The 19150-nt window shown below is 38.0% G+C and overlaps 1 protein-coding gene and 1 pseudogene across 1 annotated transcript; one reads left to right on the forward strand and one right to left on the reverse strand.

The window, feature by feature from the left end:
• Nucleotides 1-4827, forward strand: part of LOC106297558 — a 14722-nt pseudogene extending 9895 nt beyond the window's left edge.
• Nucleotides 4828-10524: 5697 nt separating this feature from the next.
• LOC106297559 (NAC domain-containing protein 2-like) lies at nt 10525-11843 on the reverse strand. Its single transcript, XM_013733773.1, has 2 exons — nt 11761-11843; nt 10525-11667 (listed from the first exon to the last, which is right to left on the reverse strand). Exon 2 carries the CDS (start codon nt 11620-11622, stop codon nt 10525-10527), a length of 1098 nt encoding a protein of 365 aa, XP_013589227.1. The 5' UTR covers nt 11623-11667; nt 11761-11843.
• Nucleotides 11844-19150: the final 7307 nt, after the last annotated feature.

A 19150-nucleotide genomic window follows, 5' to 3' on the forward strand; every position in this document is an offset into this window, starting at 1 on the left:
ATTTTGAGCTCAAAAGAAGTGTTCTAGGTGATCATTGGACGAGCAGAGCATGGGAGCGACATCACGGAGCGATGCCATGAGGTCATTCCAAACTACCTCTCAGAGCGACCTCGCTGGAGCGACCCCGAGAAGTCGCTCGCCATCTCATCCCGGTGGAAGCCGAGAACTGACCCAGAGTGACCTATCAGAGCGACCACTCCAGGTCGCTCCCGACCCAGATCGACTTGACCAGAGTGACACCCCGAGGTCACTCGCATGTCTATCGCGTGACGACAACACAATAGAGCCGGAGCGACCTCTCAGAGCGACCCACTGAGGTCGCTCCCGAAGCCCGGAGCGACTTGTCGGAGCGACGTGCCGAGGTCGCTTCACGTCTATTTGTTTGGCCGAATTCATGTTTTCTAAGGGCCTTTTGGTCATTTCATTATGCACGTTTTTTACTTTTGAAAACCTATGTTTTAAGTACCTTTAGCAGCCACCAGACTGATTATCTTTTGTTCTAAAGAAAAACCTTTTGAAAGTTCATCTCTTAAATCATCTTTGTTCATCTAGTTATTGGAATTCTGTGTTTCCAATTCGTTGTTGCATCCCTCTGTATGATTAATCTGAAATCCAAAATGGGTTTAAGAGGAATCATGAAGAGTAGTGAGTAATCACCATTTGAATTCATGGGTTAGGAAGATTAAGGGTGATTAGGTTAGAGCTAGGATGTTTTAGAGTAGATCATTCCAAAACCTTGCTAGTAGAGTAATCATAATGCATCTTCTGAGTTAGCTTCTCAAAAGTTGATCTTTAGGCATTTCCCACCCAAAAGGTGTTCGATGAAATGCTTGAAACAAATCTTCTAAGCTTTTAGCATATTTTGCCAAAGGCATTTGTTGTTAGAAGTGCTAAGATAGCCTTAGACCTGTTAGTAATGATTGCTTCCATATTATTCAACCAAAGACATTTGTTGTTTGAAATGTGTTAGTAAATGAACATTCATCTAGACATAGAGTTTGTTTAGGATCGTGTCTAAGCTTAAGGTTGATAGTTTGATTGTTCGTCTGCCATCCTTAGTTCGAAACTTGATCACCCAAGGTCTAATTCCTATGCCCATGAGTTCTCATTTTCCTTAGTTAAGAAAGTCAACTCATTTACCGTTTTTATTATTCTGAAACTGCATTAGTATTAATCATTAGTTTAGAAAACCCTTTAAATCATCGGTTGCACTTAGATGAAGTAAGTACTTGCATTCTCAGTGCTTGAAATCCCTTAGAATTGGTTCGACAATCATTTATACTACAACATTTGTCTTAGGAGCCTTGAAAACTCCTAACATCACATGACCAAGGAACTCGATTTTTGCTACCTTCCTCATTCACAGGAGGACCAAGATACACATGAAGAACTGCTACCTAGATGCAATGGCTATATGCAAATATTTTGGGTTTCCTGATCTGTTTATAACATTCACTTGCAATCCTAAGTGGCCTGAAATCACTAGGTATCTACAGAAACACAACCTTATTGCGGATGATAGACCCGATATCATTGGAAGGCTTTTCAAAATCAAGCTTGATTCTCTCATGATTCATCTAACGGATAAAGATCTATTGGGGAAGACAGTCTCTTGTGAGTTATTATGTATTGTGTTTTTTTATGAGTTGATGTTTTTTAATATTAACTAGCTCTAACTATTTTGGAATTTTTTTTCTCTCTTTCAGCAATGTACACTGTTGAGTGGCAAAAACGTGGTCTACCTCATGCACATATTCTCTTATTCATGCATCCTAATTCCAAATTTTCAACCACTGATGACATTGACAAGGTTATCTCAGTGGAAATTCCAGACAAAGAGAAATTAACCAGAGCTTTATGATATTATCAAAGATATGATGATTCATGGTCCTTGTGGAGCTGTTAATATGAACTCACCATGCATGGAAAATGGTTCATGTTCAAAGCTCTATCCTAAGAATTTTGCAGATAAAACTACTGTCAACAAAGACGGTTTTCCTGTTTATAGAAGACGAGAATAGGCAGGAAGATTTGTTGAGAAGAATGGATTCAAGTGTGACAACAGATATGTGATACCATACAACAAGGAATTGTCTCTTCGATTTCGAGCTCATATCAATGTGGAATGGTGCAATCAAACGGGGTCTATAAAATACTTATTTATGTATATTAACAAAGGGCAGGAACGTGTCACTGTTTCTGTTGAGCCACCAAACACAGAAGAGTTGAATGAAAAGAAAAAAAATGAAATCAAGGACTTCTTTAATTGCAGGTATTGACAATCACTAATTACGTAAATTTTTGAAGCTGTTGAATTTAACCTATCAATTTTGCAGCTGATTGTCTTTGACCTATCAATTTTGCAGGTACGTCTCAGCCTGCGAAGGTGCTTGGAGGATTTTTATGTTTTCTATTCACTATAGATCAACACCGGTTGAAAAAATTCAGTTTCATCTACCAGGGAAACAAATCATAGTTTTCAAAATGATGACACATGGGAAGAAGTAACTAGCCAGAAATCAATTGAAAACACTATGTTCTTGGGCTGGTTTGAATTGAACAAGGTCAGTGCAGTTGCTCAGACACTCACTTTAGCGGAGATACCAACAAGGTTCACTTGGAATAAAGCAGCCAGAAAGTTTCAAGATAGGAAGAAATGATCGCGATTGGCATAATTAATTATGCCCCACGAAAAATCGAAGAGGCGTTCTATCTGAGGGTTTTACTTAACATCGTCAGAGGTCCAACATGTGAAGAAGAGATTAAAACGTTTCATGGGTTTCTTTATCCTTCATACAAGGAAACATGTTTTGCAATGGGGCTATTAGAAGATGATCAGGAATATATTGACGACCTCGTGAGAGCAAGTTTTACCGGTTCTGCATGTTATATGCGTCAGGCTTTTATCATTATGCTCATGTCTAATACTTTGTCAAAGCCAGAAGTCGTTTGGGAACATACTTGGGAATTTCTTTCAGAAGACATTGAGCATATGAGAAGAAGGCTATTACATAGACCAGGTACGGTAATTCGATTTAAATTTGTTTAAATTTTAAGACTTTGACATGGTTATAAAATTTGTTAACTTATCTTTGTCTGGAATTCAGATCTTTGTTTGAGTGATTCCGAAAAAAAACAGTATGCGCTTATAGAGATTGAGAAGCTTCTAAAGAGTAACGGATTGGTCAAAGATGCCTAAGCCGATACCAGACATTGTTAATAACAATGTATTGATTTTGGACGAGCTCAGTTACGACCAGCAAGAGTTAGAATCTGTCCTTGCCCGTGATCTTCCAAAACTAACGGATGAGCAAAGGAAGATTTTTGACGAGATTACTGATGCTGTTTTCACACAACGAGGTGGTGTTTTTTTTGTAAATGGATTTGGTGGTACATGCAAAACTTTCTTGTGGAGATTGCTTTCTGCTGCAGTACGTGTCAGGCGTGAAATATGTCTGAATGTTGCTTCGAGCGGGATAGCTTCTCTATTGCTTCAGGGAGGGAGGACTGCCCATTCTCGATTTGGAATTCCCATCAATCCTGATGAGTTCTCTACTTGCACATTTATACGAGGAACTGATCAAGCGGATCTTGTGAAAGCAGCCTCACTTATAATTTGGGACGAAGCTCCAATGATGAGCAGACATTGTTTTGAATCATTGGATAGGAGTATGTTGGACATTTGTCGAGATAACGAAAATAAACCTTTCGGTGGAAAAGTTGTCGTTTTTGGTGGAGATTTTAGACAGGTATTTCCTGTCATTCATGGAGCTGGAAGGGCTGAGATTGTTTTGCAGTTAACCAAGAATATGCGGCTTGAGTCAAATAATTTGTCCCCTGAAGTGGCAAAAGATTTGCAGGAGTTCTCACAATGGATACTAGACATAGGAGATGGAAAGATTGGTGACGCAAATGATGGGGAAACACTTATTGACATCCCAGAAGAGTTTTTAATTCTTGATATTGATGACCCAATAGAAGCTATAAGCACTGCAGTCTATGGAGATTCCACTTTTTTACACGAGAAGGAGCCTATTTTTTTTTCAAGAGAGAGCTATATTATGTCCTACTAACGAGGATGTGAACATGATCAATCAACACATGTTGGACAAGCTTGATGGTAAGTAAAGAGTGTCTAAATTTTCTTGCTGCTGTATATTAGTATGTTTCAATTTTTTTCCACTAGACTAACGTTTTAAGTACTTCAATGCAGGAGAGGAAATTTTTTACTTAAGCTCTGATTCAATCGACGCTTCTGATAGGTTTTCAAAGAAAGACCAGGTTCTCACTCCAGTTTTTTTGAACAGAATTAAAGCGTCTGGACTGCCAAATCATAGTCTGCAGCTGAAAGTTGGTTGTCCAGTCATGTTGCTAAGAAACATTGATCCTGTTGGGGGATTGATGAATGGAACTCTGCTCCAGATTACAGAGTTGTATGACTTCATGATAAAGGCAAAGGTTATTACTTGGGAAAAGGTTGGTCGAACTGTGTTGATTCCCATGCTTTCAATTACTCCTTCAGACAAAAAGTTGCCATTCAAAATGAGGAGGAGACAACTGCCTATTGGTGTGGCTTTCGCTATTACTATCAATAAAAGCCAAGGACAAACATTGTCTGAAGTTGGTATATTTCTACCAAGACCGGTTTTTTCACATGGACAAGTATATGTGGCTGTTTCCAGAGTGAGTTCTAAGAAAGGCTTGAAGATGCTGATTGTTGACAGTGAAGGCAAGCCTCAACGCCAAACAAAGAATGTTGTCTTTAGAGAAGTTTTCGATAATCTACGATCTATGTTTTCAGTTCTGTTTTTAGAAAATTGCAGATGATTTGCTTTATTTGCAGACTTTGGTTTTATGTTTTACGTTTCGTCTAAGATTCATAACAGAGCAATAAAATTCCTCTTTGGAACTTTTTGGAAAAGTACGATGTGAGTTTTTGGTGAGGATGTGAAACCTCAGAAACAAACATATGATCGTTGTTGTTAATTAAAATTATTTGATAGCTATTATTTCTAACACGAAAAATGAACTTTAGAAAAAGTTCTACGCTGCAGAAAGCAATTTAATTCTCCTATCTACAGATAATAACACCAAATCAATCAATCAAACTCCGGTTTCAATCCTAACTACCGATAGGCACTTCCATTCCTAGCTTCTAAAATTCTGAAAAGTGTTTAATAGTAACTTACAAATTATATCATTGCAGAATGGTTGGATACATGTCATTACATACTGGTGCGCAAGTTTGGTTTGTCTTTGCCTCATGTCTTTCATCATCATACAACATATAGACTCTATTCTGTAAAATTAAGAGAAAACATTAGTTAACCGTTTAGATTTCACAAAATATTTAATATATTATAGTCATTGTATGTGTTGAGGTTATATCTAATAAAAACTTATCTTTTCTCAGGTTTGAGGTTTTTGTGATTGAGGTTGGAGTCGTATTAATAAAGCTCTACCAGTACTCTCTGTCACTACAAGACCTGCACATGAGTCGTAAACATTAATACGACAACAAACTAAACATATATCATTCAGCTTCTGCTTTATAACAGATTAATCAAATTATTCATACACTAATTTGTTAGTGCCTGAAATAAAAAAAAGTAGAATAAATCATAAGAGACTCCAAATTGAGGAACATAGATTGTACAAGCATAAACATATATCATTCAGTCATTAGCATAAGAGACAGCAAAGAAATTCTTATGGGACATCAGAGAAAGGAAGTAACGAAGGTGAAAGAAGTTAAGATGCATAATCAATTAAAAGGATTACCTCTGTTTATTATCCATCTAAAAAGTTGGAAGTTGTTTTTGCTCGGAAATCTTATGTGACCAAGCAAATCACCCATTCATCTTCTTCATCTGTGAATCTGCAGAATAAAACAATTATTATGCCAAGAGGAAAGGAAATCAAATCGAAATTTTAGTTTGGCTTATGATCAATACCCGATTCATGAGAAACATTCATCAAGCAACAGTTTCAATCTTCACCAACGCCCTATCCATCAAGATCGATAGATCTACCCACTGATTCTCTCATCGATTCTCTAGTTCAGTTCTAACGTGTCGTCGATTCCTCAAAGAAAAAATGGATCGAGAAATTTTTCTTTTTACGTTCCCTTTTCTGTTTTTTTTTTTAAACCAAACGGCCACAAAAACATAGATTTTGACATAACAGATTTGTTGCTCTCTTTGGGCAATTCTGGCCTATTTTATCTGACAAAAAACAAATCCTAACCAAATCAAAGCCCAACAGTGTTTTCTTTTAAAACCTACTATAAGCCAATTTAAATACATTATTATTATTAAATATTTCTGTTATTATAATTTAAAAATTATGCATGAATTAAAAATATGTAGAATGAAAAATGAAATGTCTATTATATTTTTCATATAATATTTGTTTAAAAAGTTAAAATTATAAATAAATAACCTTACCAAATATATCATCACAATATGATTAAATTTATTGAGTACAAGTTTACCATTTTAAAATCTTTTAACTAATTAATTAGTTCACAAACAAACATTTTTATTTTTAATAATAATAAATAAATAAAGAAGACAATATTATAAAAATTGACTATAAACAAATAAAAAAATCTATTAAAATATAGATTAGACAAATATTTATTAATTTAAATGAAATTTTACAAAAGAAACGATCCCGCGCTTTGAAAGCGCGGGTCAAAATCTAGTTATATATGAAAAAATGTTTATAAGATATTGCTCATATTTTTATAAGATATTTCTCATATTTTTATAGATCCAATAAGTTTATGTAGTTTGGATATATTATATATAAGTTTATCGTTAATTTTGTATGACAAAAATGTTCATAAGATATTGTTCAATAAGTTTCCCACCGCGTCGGACATCCCTGGCCTCCTAATAATGGAGCAACCGAATTTGAATTTTGGAGGAGTATCATCCGGTCTTCAAATCGGAAAAAAAAGATTGCAGCTTAAGCCATTCTATTGAAAATAAGATTATTGGTTTCTGAATACGAAATGAAGAGATGATTCTCATAGCATGAAAGCATACCCTTTTATAGTCGAAATTCCACCGCCTTCCATGATTTAAGATCGCATTCAAGAGAGATCATGGGGTATGGATTTAAGAAGGAGTTGAAGAGGGGTAATTTGTAACCGATATCTCTGCGGATTGATAAGGAAGAAGATGAAACAACGCTCTTGGAACTCGTGTTACCTCGATCTCCAATGGCAGAGAAGTACACATTTTTCTTAAAAGTTAATCAGAAATCAAACTCAACAATTTAACCAAATAAATTAATCAGCCTCGTTCAAGTTTTTTGAATTTCCACCGGCGGTTCAGGTTTGGGCACTCTCACGAATTTCATCGGATCTAGATATCTTTTCCACTCAGTCACTCTTTGCAAACATGGATCATTTATTTTGGGGAGTCTCTCTGGAATTGGAAGATCATCAATTAGCATAGATATTATTGTACATATGGAAAGGAAGAAACAACAAGGTATTTAGCAAATTAAATATTGATCGTAGAGATACTCTCAGAATGACAGAAACAGAATCATTACTTTGGGCTGAGGCGCATATTTGACTAACACATGGATTCGATCACACTCGAGTACCCGTAAAACAAATATTACCGTCTATCCATGGTAGATGGTGTTTTACGGATGGATCATGGAAAAATCAGGAAATGAAATCTTTTCGGGACAAGGGTACTATAGCACACTGGAAGGTTTTGATGGTTTAATGGGAGCGAGGATTACAAGAGCGTGTTCGTCGCTACTTCACTCGGAGATAGAGGCTCTCATTTGGGCAATGAAATGCATGAGGAATCTAAGGCAGTTTATTGTTACATTTGCAACGGATTGTTCTTATTTGGTGAAGATGGTTTCATAACCACAAAGAATACCCAGCCTTTACAAGTTATTTGGAAGACATAAAGATCTTGAAAAAGAGTTTCAACAGCTCAGAGCTCATTCATATACCACAGATGCATAATTCAAGGTCGGACAGTCTTGCAGCACATAGTGCAAGAAAGCAACCGTCATTTGTTATTCATATGGATGTGGAGCTACCATTTTGATTTGCAAAGTCTACATGACTAAATTTATGACAAAAAAAAAAAAATTAATCAGCCTCGTAGCTTTATCTTTCAGCTCTTTAGGCCCTGTTTTCATTAGAATCGTAAAATAGTGCCTTGTTTAACTTTAAGAATGATGTTTTTGTAAAATGTTGTAGAGCTTAATTTTACGAAGGTTAATCCACAAAATTTTATCGTGTTTAATTTTACAAAAGCTTTTTCGTAAAATGTTGTTGAGCTTAATTTTACGAAGCATTTTACATAAACCGTTATCAATTTTAATTTTACGAAATCTGTTTCGTAAAGTATCGCCGAGTTTAATTTTACAAAATTTGTTTGTTAAATGTCATCGAGCATAATTTTACGAAAGTTTTTCCGTAAAGATGTTTTCGAGTTTGGCTGTACGAGAGCTGTGTTTTGGAAAACTCACGTTTTGTGGCTGTTCCACAAATTTAATTTCCTGAGTTTTATATCAGGAACTATAGCTGCGATGAGCTTAATTAACACGATCCAATTTACTCGGAAATTTTCCCGTTTCTTTAGGATTGATTCGATGGAGTTATGAGTAGTTTTTCCGAAGTAAGCTTAGCAGAAAAATATCAAGAATTTGCAGAACATGTTTCTACAGAAGTGATGCTTGAATTTTTACAAAATCTTATATTTCAGAAAATGTTTTAGCAGTGAAGGATGCGATCTCTGTTTTGCTTTGTTTAGTCTTCATCAGCCACTTTAAGTTTCGAGTGATTCTATAGAAATCAGCTTTGTTTCTCTACAAGATGCAAATGTACATGCAATAGACTCTAAATGCAAATAAATGTAAGGTTAATGCATGAATATATATGAAATAACAAAGCTAAAACTATGCAAAATCACAACACATCAGTCACTGCTGGAGTTGTTTTACCAGCGTTGTTCGAGCTGCGAGTTTGTCTTTTATATTTCTAGACATCTTTTCGAGCAAGCGTTTTGCGGCCATGAGTTAAAATATTCTGCCTCCCCTCCCTCCTTCTAGGGCCAAACTGTGGGAACCGAAATTCGCACTGTCGGTTTTAGTGAATAGAGGAAAATAGAGATTCTCGATTTTCCTTGAGGATCTCGATATTCGGCGTGGATCAACGACAAGTGACCAAATAAATACGGAAAATAAATAAAGAAAATAAAAGGAAACTAGAAAGAGTAGATCTTTATTTAGAATCTGCGTAAGAACGTTGTGATCATTACAAAAGATTTTAAAAGCCTCGGCCGCAAGAGCTGTCAGAGAATGCAAATTTCTGAATGAGTCTTGGATGTTCTCTCCAAACTACTAAAAATCCTAAATATGATTTGTTGTATAAAGTATATAGTATGAAAGCGTGTGTGGCCCAAAAAAATGGTAGAACACATAAATATTAGGTTAAAGTCGGCCAGAGGTATTCTTGTAAATAATGTGGAACTTGGGCCATAAGTCGGCTAGGAATCAAGTTGGGCTTTGCGCGCTTTGCTATCGATCGACGACAAGAGCTGTCCGCCGATCGACGGTTGACTCTGAATATCGACTCTTGACTGGTTCGTTGGACAGTTACGAGTTTCTTCTATCTTTAGCTCTAAAATGCCCCAAAATCACCATCTATCTCAAAAACACTCTTGAACCTGTAAATACTCTAAAAAAAACTTTAAAACATAATAAAAAACTTCTAAAACACTTACATGGCTAAAAAGGGTAAAATTAATTGTATATCATTAGTCGCCACTTTTCTCGGAGATAAAGGGTTTTATTTCGGCAATTGAATGCATGAGGAATTTAAAACAGTTTACTGTTACATTTTGTTCTTAGCTGGTGAAGATGGTTTCGGAACGAGAAAAATTAGCCAGCCTTTGCAAGTTATTTGAAAGACATAAAGATCTTGAAGAGAAGTTTCAACAGTTTAGAGCTCATTCATATACCACAGACGCAAAATTCAAGGGCGGACAGTCTAGTACAGAGTGCAAGAAAGCAACCGTCGTTTGTTGTCCATATGGATGCGAAACTGCCATTTTGTTTACAGAGTCTATATGAGTAAATTGCTGACAAAAAAAATAAAATAAAAAATCAGCCTCGTAGCTGTATCTTTCAGCTCTTTAGGCCTTGCTTTCTTTAGAATCAAGCACATAAAAGATAAAGTCTCACTTAAAATCCAAATTTCGCAACCGAACTGTGTAGTGACTTAAGCGTAATTAAAACAAACGAACTGTACTTTTTTCCAATGTTAAACTCATGCGTGGAGTTTAGTCATAGGCGTTATCGGTGGTATCACATTAGCAGGTGAGTGCTCCAGAAAATTTTGATTTCAATAAAAGGGTGTTTGGATCGGTTTAATCAAACACAAAGATCATTTACAAACTTTTAAAAATCCAACGGACTATACATGTTTCCTATGTTTGACTACTTTATTTGCTCTTGTGTTGCATCAGAAGAATATGCCGGCTAATAATATGAATCTTGATTGACTCCCTTGGTGACAGTTTGATCTTGGATGTCATATCCATGAGTATTGAATATGAGTCCACGAGGATTGGTGGTTATGGTGTTGTTCCATGGAGAGGTATCTTGATGCCATGAATCTTGAAAGTAAATCAGGTTGTTCGGCATTGCCAATCTTGAGAAAGATATATCATCATAAGGATCCATCATCATCTGACGATGTTGTTGTTGTGGATGAGTGATGCCGGCTTCCAGGTCAGCTAGATTGAATATTTCATCTTGGTTAACACACTCATCTTCCATGATTACAAGTGCGTTGTTTATCCTTCCGGAATCTTGACGTTGAGGAGGAAGAGAAATCGGTGGATGTTGTTGTTCTTGAGTGGCCTTATCAGAATATCCCATAATGGTTTGAAGTCCCAATCCCTGTCCTTCACCAGAAGGGGTCATGTATTGAACTGAAAATCTTGAATCATCAGCTTCAAAAGGAGGAATCAGTGGCCGTTGTTCAAGGAGTCTATTGTTGTCAAACATATTGTTGTTGTCATCGCTGTTCTCTTGTTGTGGCTGCTCTGGGACGATGTCATTGTCTCCGTTTTTTCTCTCTGGGGACTGGTCAACGACAATCTTGTTATTGTCACGGAGATGACACAAGACTACTTCTTGGAACTGAGCATCGTTCTCACTTGCAAGCCAATACTCCGTCATACACCAACCAGTGGTGTCTCCTTTAGGCTTTCCCTTGACTTTCTTGTGGTACGCGAGTTCTGTTTTGTATCCGATCACAACCTTCGGGTTGTTACGGTCAGTGATCGCCTTCTTTACGCCACTTGTCGTCCAAGTTCCGCCGTTACTGCTTCCTCTACCGGGAACCGTGCGTTTGGGCCTGCTCCCCAAATTACGTGTCCTAACAACAAAGTAAAACCACATGTTCTCTTTGAACTGATCATTCTTGACGTGCGGAAGAAGCCACGGCTCGTCTTCATAAAGTTTGATATCTGTGATGAAACCATCTTTTCCTGTATCAACTCTGTTGCGTAGATAATACCCCACCAAATTCTGGTCAATCGGAGAGAACTTTAAGTCCCTTGGATGAGCCATATTAAATCTTTCTGAATCAATTAGAAGATGCTTCACAACAAAACCCTAGAAAGACAGTTTCAAAAGAATCAAACTAATGCATACGCCAAAAACAACTGGATGTGCGCAAGAATTAATGCACTGAAAGTCTTAACGTACCTTGGTAGCTTTGATGTTTTACTGCAGCGTAAACGAATCCCTAAGATCCCCTCCCCAGAAATCCTATGTCGAAAGCAAAACGAAGAAGAGTGCACTGCAAGAAACAAAGCACTAATGATAATTTATCTTTTGGTTTCAAACAAAGCACTGAGAGTGTACTTATAAAACAAGGATGAGCCGACTAGTCAAGTATCTCTATCCGAAACATCTTATTTTCCTTTTCCAAATAGATTGATCTCCCACATAATATTTTCCTATATTTGATTTGTTTTATAGTTTTATACGAAATTAGTATCTGGAATCGCTTTCTTATTCCGAATTAGCTTCCATTATATATTTTTCTTAGTATTTTTGAGCAGTTTGTTGCCTTATAAGTTACTATTATCTTAAAAATAAAGGTTTTAATTATTTTTTTAGAAAACTTTAGTTTTTGGAAACTAAGAATAGGAAAAAGCTATTTATTAATTTTCAAATGGAATTAAACTTTTTAAGGAAAGTTTTATGAATACTTAATTATAATTTCAAACATAAAAACCACCTGCAATGTATTCACTTTATGTCAAAAATTACCAAAAGAAGTTCAATTAAGGGGAATTTGCCAAAACTAACTCACAACTTGATTTTAACCCCAAACCTATACCCAAACTTGAATCAAATGCAAGACTAACGTAAAAGCCTTTTGAAATTACAGCCGAGCCCCTTGTGACCAAACAAAAAACCGAAGCCATTTTTACGAATATAGCCCCAGTAAGTCGTCTCAGTCTTCTGAGATGTTGGAAGTCGTCTGGATGACTTTTTTGTAAGTCGTCTGGTACCAGTTTATCTTAAAAATAATTTATAAATTTTGTAAAAATATTTTGATGAGTGAAAAATAAAAATCATGTAATTATAAACAGTTTTAAGTGATATAAATTAAGATATGATAAAATTGATTTGTTTTTAAGATAGATGAGTGAAAGTAGTGAATCATGATATTCTTTGGTTTAGGGGTTTGGCAAACATATGTTGTAGTATTGTATGTATTCTTAGGGTTAGATTTTGGAAAGCTGAAATGTTTTTTTCAAAAATTTAATTTTCACCTATATGTGTTTATTTCTGTGTATAGTAAACACCATTCAAGTTTGATTTGATTTTATGAAGTGTTTAATTAGATAATTAAGTTTAGGGGTTATGTTTAGGGTGTGGACGACTTATATTTCAGTCGTCCACATCGTACCGAACCTTTAATTTTACCAATGTACGTTTTAACCTAACCGGATCATTTATCGGACATATTAAAACTATTTTTTTCACTTTTTCACAACTTTACGAAACCCTAGCGCCGTTTCTCTCCAAGGGCGATTTCGAAGGAGATAAGACGAAAAACCCTACCGTGATCGTGTTCCGCCGTTCTCTTCGCCGGTAATCTCTCCGATTACGACGAATCTTGTTTCTCCTTTATGCCGTAGAGTATTTTCGTAGTTTAAACTGACCATCTGCTTCCTTTTTTTCAGATCTGAAATTTCGTTTGCCAAACTCCGCCGCCGGTATGTTATTTCTCATGTCTTAAGGCGTTTAGCCGTCGAAAAACCCTAAAAATTGTAGTCTTGATACTTCTTTTCCCTTCGATTTGCAGATCTGTAACCGTTTGGGACCACATCTTCTCTGACCATATCTTCTCCGACAATATCTTCTCCGACTGTAAGTCATTCGTCTTTTGTTTAAAAGATGGTTTTTCTCTTTATTCAGATATGCATGCTCAACAAGATTTTGAGATCTGTAGGAGGTCGGTTGTGACGATTGTTGTAGTCTTTTACTGAAAGACTACTCGTTCGACTTCCAGGAATGGAACCAAGTAGCCTTCTCACTTCCTGGATGTCGTCCGAGTAGTCTTCACTTCCTGGAAGTCGTCTGCAAGTCTTCTACAGTATTTAGAATAGTGCGCTACCTATGTGTTTGAGATGGTTGTTTGTGATTGTTTGCAGGCCTTAAAATGGATTTACCAGAACTCCTGCCGAGGATGTTTACATTAGGAGAAGAGCCTACTGCAATCAGGAGCATTTCATATCATTCTGATTTTCTCAAAGCTGACGAATATGAGGATCTGAAGGCGTCGAAGTTGGGAGTGTTCATCAAGTTCAAGGAGCTTGGCTTTGGATGGACTTCAAGGCTGGTACATTTTATTCTATGTTTCCAGCTGTACATCAAGAAGAAGTTTGAGCTCTGGAGTCTTGTCGTTTTACAACCTGTGAGGTTTTCACTGATAGAGTTTGAACACTTCACTGGTCTGAACTGCGAGTACATCAAGGACCTAGAAAATCCAAGGTGTGAGGTTACGAAGGAGATGGGTTCTTTCTGGGAGAAGATGGGTGTTGATCTCAATACTGGGCCAAGTATTGAACAGATAACAAAAGCATTTTACAGATACGACGAGTGGTCTCGGGATGATCGCAAGCGACTGGGATACCTTGCCATCTACGCATGATACATTGAAGGGAAAAAGTTCTCAACCGCTACACCGGATAGTCTTGCAAGGCTAGTGATGGATTTAGAAAAATTTGAGAATTATCCATGGGGGAGAGTGGCGTTTAAGGTGCTGATGGATTCTCTGAAGGCAAAAGACTTGACGCAAACAGGTTACACTGTTGATGGGTTTATACAAGTCCTCCAGGTGTGGGCGTACTATGCTATGCCTGAATTGGGTGCTATTTATGGGTCTCCCGTACCAGACAGACCATCTCCACTGTTGCTGGCTTACAAGGGTGGCCAAGGACGACGCAGATGGTTTAAGTCGGCTATCAACAGACATGTACTTAACTTCACTCCCTAAGACTTCTCAGACTACTTAAAGTTAAGTCGTCTGGAAAGTCTTCCAACAAAAAGACTTCTCAGACTACTTAAGTTTAAGTCGTCTGAGAAGTCTTTTTGTTGGAAGACTTTCCAGACGACTTAAAGTTAAATCGTCTGAGAAGTCTATTCGTTGGAAGACGTCCATCTTTGTTAATCCGTCAAATAGTTAAGTTTATATCTTTTATTTACTGCAGATTAACGTGAACAACTTTGTTCAGAAGGATGAAATGTTTCCAGAATGGGACGAAGACGCAGAGGACCCTGCCGCGGATAACATAATTAAAGTCATGTTTAATGATCCTGGATGGAAGTGGACCATGGACTGCTGGCAAGTCACCGGTACTCACAAGGTTATGAAGATGGAAGTGAGTGCAGTGAAGACGGAAGTGAGTCCAGTGAAGTCAGAGAGTGTTGTGACGGAAGAAAGTAGCAGACCTAGGAAGAAAGCTCGTAAAGGGTCTTTTGTTTCTGCTGAGGCACCTGCAGCGGGTAGGGATGGCTTTGGGATGACGAAAGAGCAGATTGAAAGGGCCTTCAAGGACATATCTGATGCCATGAGTGATGGCTTTGGGACGTGCCTTAGGGAGATCAAGTTGCTGGGGGATAGGATGGGAGCTGTGGAGAAGAAGGTGGGAGTCACCAAAAAAGGGAGTTCATATGATGATCTTCAACTTACAAAACCTGTGCACGAACCCGGGGTTAGTACCAAAACCTCTCCCAAAATTGCAAAGAAGAGAGTCACTAGGCAAAGTGTTAGGAAGAGTCAGAACTGATGTGCTTTGTTTCTTGTGTGCTTTGATGAACCATTGTATGCCTTGATTATGAACATGTGTGCTTTGTTTCTTGTGTGAATTTGATCTTTGGTTAATAGTTTATAAACACATTGTGAACTCGAAATTGATCTTTGGTTAATAGTTTATTTCATGTGTGAATTTGATCTTTGGTTAATAGTTTATAAACACATTGTGAACTCGAAATTGCAAAGTGAAAGTGTGAATGAGACGAAAGCAGGACAGAAAGAAGCCAAAGAACCGAGTGTTACTACATAACCGAGTTCCTCGACAGAGCTCTGTCTTGTGAAACTTGCAGACGACTTACAGAGTGATGAACCTAGCATTCTTATATTGGACAAACAAGTACCCACTACTTCAGATTTACTCTTGGAGGAAGCTAGAAGGCAAACAAAGAAGGAGACTGCTATGGTGAATCTCCGTGAAAAAAGTGAGCGAGAAAGGAAACTTGCTCCCACACAGCAAACTCCTTTTAAGGGAAACAACACTGCCAAACAGATCATTCCAAACAAAAAGGTTGGCCGAGGCTATGATCCCTTTGCACCCTATGACAAGAAGAAGTCGAAGGAGCTCACTGAATGGCTGGAAGAAGATCCGTAAGTTGCTGGAATGTCCTATAAAACAGCTCTTGAAAAAAAATAATTGATTATTTACATTTTGTGTTTGCAGTTCTTATAAACTGCCTCTGAAAAAAGTCTTCTCTAAGTCGTCTCTAATTCTTCTCTAAGTCTTCTGTTAGTCGTCTCTAAGTCGTCTGTAAGTTTTTTTGACTTGTATTGTTTTATATGCAGCAAATGGATGCTTTTATTAATTTACTGAGGCAACGGTACCAAAACCATCCAGAACATTTCAGGAGCGACAGAATGTGCTTTCTTGATCATATATTTTCTCGGCAGTGGAGGGCCTCCTACCCTGATTTTAAGAGCGACACTCCTGATGCCAACGGTTTAGGAAGAAGACTCCCTGGTGGGTGTGGAATTATCATGCAGAGGAGATACTTTCTTTTTGCCAATCTAAGAAGGTTTGGGGGGTGGATGTGGATGATATCTATGCACCTGTGAACTTCAAGAACCAGCATTGGTTTGCTATATGGATATCGATCCCTAAGAGGCACATAGTCGTCTGGGACAGCATCATCAAACATATTAGCCCTGAAGAACTCGATGAGGTAATGGAGCCTTTTGTCACAATGGTCCCTTATCTGCTTGTTGAGTGCGCTGTCTCTGACGAACAAAAGGTTCAATACACATTGGAGCCATACACATATGAGAGACAAACCGTTGGAGTACCTCAGTGCCGAGTTGGTGATTGTGGCCCCTTCACTCTGAAGGACATTGAATGACATGCTCTTGGGATGGAATTTCCCAAAGCATTATGTCCTAGAAACGGGAAGACCATCATGGAGAAGATGGCGGTGGATATATTTCAAGAGCTTCCTATGTGCCAAGAATGGGAAAACCAAGACAATGATGAGAACCTGGGAACGTATGAGTAGATATTGGATGTGTTATTTGTATTTGAACTTGATGCTTTTGTGTACTGTTGTATGGTAGATTAGGCTACGTTAACAGGTTCAGGATAGGATGTTGTTTTTTGTAACCTATCCTCATACCAAACTAGAATTCCGTAGGAAATTAGTTTGGTAGTGCAGTAACCTTTCGGATAATGTAATGTTTGTAACCTTTCGTTGGACGACTAACCAGAAGGTCTTCTAGACGATTTACCAGAAGGTCGTCTACAGAGAAGTTCATAAAACATAGAGTCTACAAATAGATAGATAGATTCGAAGACATGAGAGAATTCTAGTTAAGTCGTTGGACGACTAACCAGAAGGTCTTCTAGACGATTTACCAGAAGGTCGTCTACAGAGAAGTTCATAAAACATAGAGTCTACAAATAGATAGATAGATTCGAAGACATGAGAGAATTCTAGTTAAGTCGTTGGACGACTAACCAGAAGGTCTTCTGGACGACTTACTTGAAGGTCTTCCACGTCAATTCTTACATTGTGGACGCTTATGGCCAGTTTCTTTGCAGACTGAGCACCTATAAACCCTGTGTTGCTTCCGGGGTTTGCGTCCTCTCATCCTGGATAGCTCCAACCAAGATTGCCATCTTGATTTCTTCTGTCTCCCCGGACCACTCTTTACTTCCGGAGGAAAGCATGTGCGTGCCTCAACTTGTTGTCCAACACAAGGATATATATTCTCTGTGCAAACAAAGTATCCTTTGTGTAGACCGGCCATACAAGTGTGGAGATATGCAAACCAGCTGCTGTTCCAACTGCTATAGCATGAGAGCAAGGTATTTTCTCGACTTGATAGACACCACAATCACACTTTTGAAGTTCCAGATCAACATTACAGTCCCTATTGCGACCTTTCACAAAGAACTTCCATCCATCAATTTGTTGGACTCTCATAGTATACCCGATCTCCTCTCAAACAGCAAGCAAGTGTTCAACACCCCGACTATTTTGAGTTGTAAGACTCAAAGCATCTCCTCTCTTTTTCCAATACCACCTTCCTAGCTTCTCCCTTATGAACTCCAGCAGGAACTGAATAGGAAATCCTCTTGCTCGCTTCAGTGCGGAATTAATTGATTCAGCGATATTGCTCGTTTTTAAGTTGTGCCTGTCTCCCTGACAATGAACCCTTGACCATAGGCTCACATCGACATCCTCCAGATACTCAGCAAGATCCGAAATCTATTTAGAGAATCAAGTTCTATAGAAGTGATAGAACCCGGATTTGCTGCCTTGATTTGCTCCAAATATGAAGGCAGTCGTTCATACCCATCTTCCGCTGATCCTCTCACCATTTCTTGCGCATATAACAATGCTCTGTATGAAGTGGTGTAATCAAGTGTCATGCCAAACATGTTCTTCATTGCATCTTTGATATGCTGCGGATTCAACCCATCAATGATTCCAACACGATCTATAAAAAGTCGACCAATGTACTTCGAAGTACAGTGTTTCCGCTGAGCGATTCCGTCTGTGATGGAACATGTATATGTTTCCACATACTTGGTTACCCAAAACGTTTTAGTCCCATGTTTCACACTTGCTCTGACCTTCCATTGACAACCACAAACACGACATGTTGCCACAAAGAGAGTTTTTGTTGACTTGTATATTCTGAAGGAGAACCTACGCCTCACCGCTGTGAACCGCAACTCTGAAAGCAGTGCATCCCTACTAGCAAAACTCTTGTTGACATAGATTCTGTCTGCAGATGATCCTTTTCCTTCACAACCATATGCCCCTTTGTAATCTTCAAAACAGATTTCATCATCTTCTTCCTCATCCTCGTCTTTAACCTTTCCACACTCACTATAATCCTCAGCATCAGCGACAATAGGGATCTCAGCATCCTCCTCCCCATCATGATCCTTAGCTTCAACCCCTCCTCAGTTTCATCTCCCTCCTCATCTTCATCCCCCACATCAGCTTCATCCCCCTCCTCAGCTTCATCCCTTTCCTCAGCTTTATCCCTTTCCTCTGAAACCGTTCTCATCTTGCTAAAGCTTGATACACAAAGACGTACTTCATGCGTTTTAGTTATCTCGAGCAAGTTCCGAACTTGTCTATCACTTGTAACATGAATAGGAGGAAGGTCTGGAGCCATCTGTTGTAATGAGTAGCTTAACTCCACAGACTCTGTGTTCATGTCCAGGTTATAATCTTCTTGAGCCATTGCAACAAGATCAGCATGTGTCGAACCTTCACTCAAAAATAACATTCTCGCTCCTTTGAAATGATCAACCAC

Source organism: Brassica oleracea, chromosome C6 (genome assembly GCF_000695525.1).
Source record: "Brassica oleracea var. oleracea cultivar TO1000 chromosome C6, BOL, whole genome shotgun sequence".
Classification (NCBI taxonomy): Eukaryota; Viridiplantae; Streptophyta; class Magnoliopsida; order Brassicales; family Brassicaceae; genus Brassica; species Brassica oleracea.

What these genes read in the sequence shown, in the direction of transcription:
- LOC106297559 (XM_013733773.1), bottom strand. Translation starts at nt 11,622, where the DNA reads ATGGCTCATCCAAGGGACTTAAAGTTCTCTCCGATTGACCAGAATTTG.